The 5,063-nt window shown below is 41.9% G+C and overlaps 1 protein-coding gene across 1 annotated transcript; it reads right to left on the reverse strand.

Annotated features, from left to right (window-relative positions):
• Positions 1–403: 403 nt before the first annotated feature.
• Positions 404–1,699, reverse strand: LOC110914585 (vegetative cell wall protein gp1-like). Its single transcript, XM_022159375.1, has 2 exons — positions 1,616–1,699; positions 404–1,570 (listed from the first exon to the last, which is right to left on the reverse strand). The coding sequence occupies exons 1-2, from the start codon at positions 1,697–1,699 to the stop codon at positions 404–406; spliced, it is 1,251 nt and encodes a 416-aa protein (XP_022015067.1).
• Positions 1,700–5,063: the final 3,364 nt, after the last annotated feature.

Here is a 5,063-nt window from a genome sequence, read left to right on the forward strand (position 1 = left end):
TACAACCCAAGAGACTAAGGGTCACAATGCCCTTGTCTGAACTGTCTAAACAAATACAACTGACAAAATCAAATATCCAGAGTCATGATGTAAAAAGTGGTCTTCAAAAATGCTGTAAAGTCTGGCTCGATCGCTGTCTTCTCGTCAAAAGTAGTCAATACCTGCAATATACCAAAAGTAGCTATGCTGATGGCGGCGGAGGAGGTGGGAAGCGAGAAAAAAGTAACCGGCGCAAATGCACCAAGTCCTCCTCAAGAGCATAGGCGAAACGCAACAAGTAAGCAACCTGTTGGTCAAGAGGAAGGAAACGGATATCTGAATCATGGGATGATGAAAAAGGAGCGTGAGGTGCTGCAAACGGGGTCTGGCAGGGGCATGGAGGATGTGGAGCTCTCCCCAACTCCTAGACATGTCGTCTCAGGGCGTCCTGCTGTAACTGCAGTGACGTGAGTGTGTCCTCTATAGAGTATCCGACGTGGAACGGGTGATAAGGGTCGGATACTGGCATAACATGGGGTGATGACCATAGAAATGGCTCGCCCATCGAAGCTGAAACTGGGTGAGTAGTGTGTGGGGTAGATGTAACCGGTAAAGTATTATGGGGAAACTGAGACATGAAGGGTGCAGTAGATGACACGGGTGGAACAAAACCAGGATAAGGAATCTGTGGTATAAACTGGCTATCTCCTGACATAAATGGTGTGTGGTCGAAAGGCTGTCTTGACGATCCCTCCCCAGGTCGTGGCGGAGGAATGTCCTGAAGGAAAGTAATCGGAAGATCGGTACGATAGGTATCAGATGTGGGTGGAGGAAACGACGGAATATCGAGTGGTGCAGTAACAGGTACGATAGTGGGAGTGACTGGGACCACATACGGAGGGTAGTCATCCTCCTCGATCCACCCATTGTTGGTGCCAGCGTATCTCGGGTTAATATGGGTAGCAAACGGTGCAAGGTTATCAAAAATCGTCACGGGGTCGGGTATGGGTGCTACATCTGGGATCTCAACAGCTGGTGGTGCAACGACGGGTGCATCAGTGACAGGAATAGGGTCAAGGGCAAGAACGGGCTCTGGAATAACAGGAGCAGGCTGATGATCAGCAAGCATAACAGGAATCTGATCATCTGGGAGAACAGGAGCCTTAGCAGGCTGCTCCACGGGGACCAACTCGTCCTCCATCTCCATCTCCTCATCATCGTTAATACGAGGAATGTAACCGAATCCCAACGGTGGGATAGAGGAAGCTACCGACTCAAAAGAACCTGAGGCGGACGAATCAGAATGAACCTCCATCTCAGGAAGCTCAACCATAGGAACAATGGGGTCAACAACTGGGATATCAGCAAGCGGAACATCGTCCTCCATCGGGGCCCCGCCATCCTGGTCTCCCTCCCGGGGACCCGCGATGAGCAGATCGATGTCGCCATCGGGTAACGCGTCGAGAGGTTGTTCCTCAAAGGGAACTGCAGCAAATGGGAGAGGGGCAGGGATTGGAACAAGGGGTAGATCCTCTCCTGGTGGGCCATCAGCTAAGGGTACGTCGTCTCCGAAGATCGGTAGGGCAAAAGGCTAAAAATCATCTTCATCGGAGCTCGTGGTGTCTGAGGTGTAAACTCCCGAGTCTGTGGCCATCTCGTCATCAGAGGTAAAGGCCATCGGGTCGCTCGTGTTGGATACTCCACTACCATAAGATGCCATGGTGTCTGTAACACAACCACAACATATGCACATAAATCAGGTAAGCATGTAAACAAATAGCAATGTAATCATGTATGCATCCTAGTCTTCCCAGACTATCCCTCCCAATCTCTAAGACCGAACTTCCTAGCCTCTCAGACTACATCCCTGGTCTCTAAGACCAAGCCTTTCCCAGTCTCTAAGACTCAAATTTTCCCCAGCCTCTAAGACTGAATTATAGCCTTTAAAATGTGTATTTGTGCCCCTTTTTGTTTGTAAAAAATGTTTGTGCCCTGGATCTGGACTTTTAGTGTATGCAAATGTAAAAATGTTTGAAAACATTTTCGTGAGAGCCCTAGTGATCATAGTCTAGACTCGAGAAGGAATCCTAGTTCGCTATGATCGAGGCTCTGATACCAAGCTGTCACACCCTGCCTTTTGCGGAAGCGTGGGTTTATTTGGTGTGACTTCTTAATACCATCGCAACAATCACAACAATGCTATATGATAAAAATACGTGATGTTCATCCGTTAAGATAGTTTAAAGAAAAGCATAACATTTTGTCTTTAAAAACATCAACCACTGAATACGTTACAAACCATGACTTGTTTATAAATTGAGTTCATAAGACTCAACGAAAGACTACCAAAAAAACAAGGATTTGAGACATGCAACCCGTCCAGGAAGGAGTCACATTTCCCAAACCTATGATCCTGGATGACATCCTTATTTAATACGCAGCTTGTCTAACATGCATCACTTACCAGATCTAATTAATTCCCTGAAATACATGTAGTTTAAAAAGTCAACAAAAAGTTGAGCGAGTTCATGTGTATGTGAGTCTGTATAAACCTTTGATATGCATCTGTATGTATGAAAACCCTGGTATGTAGCAATTAAGGAAATATAAAAGAGATCACCAATGGGTTGCAAATCCATTGATATGTGTGAAACGGTGTAGGAAGTACTCAAACCTATCAGATTTGTTACCGGGCCTCCGGCTGTAAGACACAGTCACCTCTATGGGCCTCCCCGGCCTCATGGGTGTGGGCTCGCTACACCCAAATAGATCTATCACTCATGTCCCTCGGTCCTACGACGAGGATTAATGGCCTTAAGTGTTGTACCCACCTTTCACATGATCTAAGCGTCTAAACAAAAACCCTCCTTAAGCTAACCATACCATTTATAAAAGCGTCTGTAAATGCAACATGTATTTCACCCCCGAAGTTGTAAAATCTGAAAACAGTTAAAAAGAAAAGGGGGACATGAACTCACAGTAGTGCGTCTTGAATCGAATCTCAAACTCTGTCTGCTACACGACAACCTACAACGTACTAATGTCTATTAGACGAACGGGCCGTGCCTTAGCTTAGAGTTTAGTATTTTGAGTCACGTTTCTTATATTGTTTCGTGCGATAATTATTTGTCAAAATAGTTAATATTTTAACTTAGTCATGTGTCATGTTGGGATATTTGTTCGTTCAATGTTCTAGTAAACTCATGTCTAGTAAATATTTACTAAGTGTTGGTTTTTCGGAAAATTTCGCCATGGTCTCCTTTGTAAACGGAGGTGTCCATGCTAAATAGCATATCATTTTCTTTTACGTATATCCCGTAGATCATTTTCCAACAATCATCCCGACTTTTAGACATACGAAGCATTACTTACGTTATTTCAGCTTCATTACCCAAAACTGGACTGTTTTTGAGGATTTTTATAAAATAGTTAACCTATTCCAAAAATTCACAAATTTTTACAATGCCATATATGATCCAAATTTTATTGTGTAAAAATATCGGGTCCAGTTCGTTACCAATATTTTATAGAAATTCATTTACCCGACTGCAATCAGATTTGCTACTTTCTGATTGCAGTTTACGGAATAATTCACTAAAAATTATTTGTAAGTCCGATCGATGAAATTCCAGTTGGAGGATCATTGTGACAACGGTGACCATCTACTGTAAAAATTCCATGAGTTGATTCTACTCAGGTTTCAAGTTATGACTCCGAATACAACACACTTTTTTTGCAGTAAAAACACAACTTAAGCTGCTATCCAAAAACAGTCCTTTAAAAATAGTAAACGACCTCGAAAAATTACGATTTCAGTTCCATTTGATCGGTTTTTCAAAAATACATAACTTAGGCTTCAGAAAATCAGTTTTTCAATTTAAAACGGTCCAGTTACAGCCTGTTGAAGTTGGCTGGAAATACCAATCGGCATGCTTTTTATGATGTAAAAGTTACTAAAAACGCGTCAACGATTGTTCTAACAACGGGTTTATCGAGAAATCAATGATCAAAAAACATGCATGCTTATACCAACATAGTCCAACCAGATTTTATCATTATATATGTTTGTGTTTAGGTTCCTTGTTCACTTTCTCTTTGAAAATCATATTTTAAGCTTCAAACAACAATGTTTCGAACAATCAACGTAGAAATGATTCATGAGCTAGATCGAAGACTTACTACTAGCACAAGGGCTAGCGATGAACTTGTGAACAAGAAATGATGGTGAAAGAGGTGTGAGAATGCAAGGGGTAATGCTTCTTCAAGGCTATAATGCTCCAAACTCCACAAGGCTTCTTTCTAACACTTGTTTTAGACTTAAAAATGGATCAAAGGAGTGGAAGTTGAAGTGATGGTGATGGATTCAGATGTGGGCAGCCGAAAATGAGAGGGAGAAGAGTGAGGTGAGAGAGTAAATGATGGTGGTGGTGATATAGAGGGCCTTGGGAACTCACAAGCCACCCTAACCAACCTAGAGAAATGATTAGCTAGGTTTCTTGGCCAATCATAATTAAGAAGATAAAAATAAAATCTAAATATTTAGTAATGATGGGGCCGAAATTTGGTTGGGGGGGGTAATTTGTAAAATTTGATAGTTAGTAGGTAAATAATTAGGAGGTTACGGATATTTTCTAGAATAGTGGGTGTATGTCATGTTTCTATAGTGTGTGGGGATTTTTGTGACCATGATTACTTAAGAATAATAAAATAATGTTTCTGACAAAATTTTGGTGTCCCGGGTAATGTCTGGTTGTTTGGTTATGTATCGTTCTGTTAAATCGTTTAATTGTACCGCATAATGTCTTTTATGCATCTTTTTGTAACGAATTTTAATTCCAACACTTAGGGAAGTATTCAGGACCATTTAGTCAGTTCTCTGTATAATACGAGTGTGTTAAAAGCTGAAACGTTACTAAAATGCAGAATTCTGTACTTTAAAATGAGTCTTAGGCACTTTCGGCACTCAAACTATCACCTAGTGACACAGTCTTATGGTCCTCATTTCCCTACACTCCATACTGGTGTAGTACTTTGTCTCTGGCCCATACTGGCCTAAAAATAGTGTCTGTCTATGTGCTGGCATT

The sequence above is a fragment of the Helianthus annuus genome, chromosome 15, assembly GCF_002127325.2.
Source record: "Helianthus annuus cultivar XRQ/B chromosome 15, HanXRQr2.0-SUNRISE, whole genome shotgun sequence".
Classification (NCBI taxonomy): domain Eukaryota; kingdom Viridiplantae; phylum Streptophyta; class Magnoliopsida; order Asterales; family Asteraceae; genus Helianthus; species Helianthus annuus.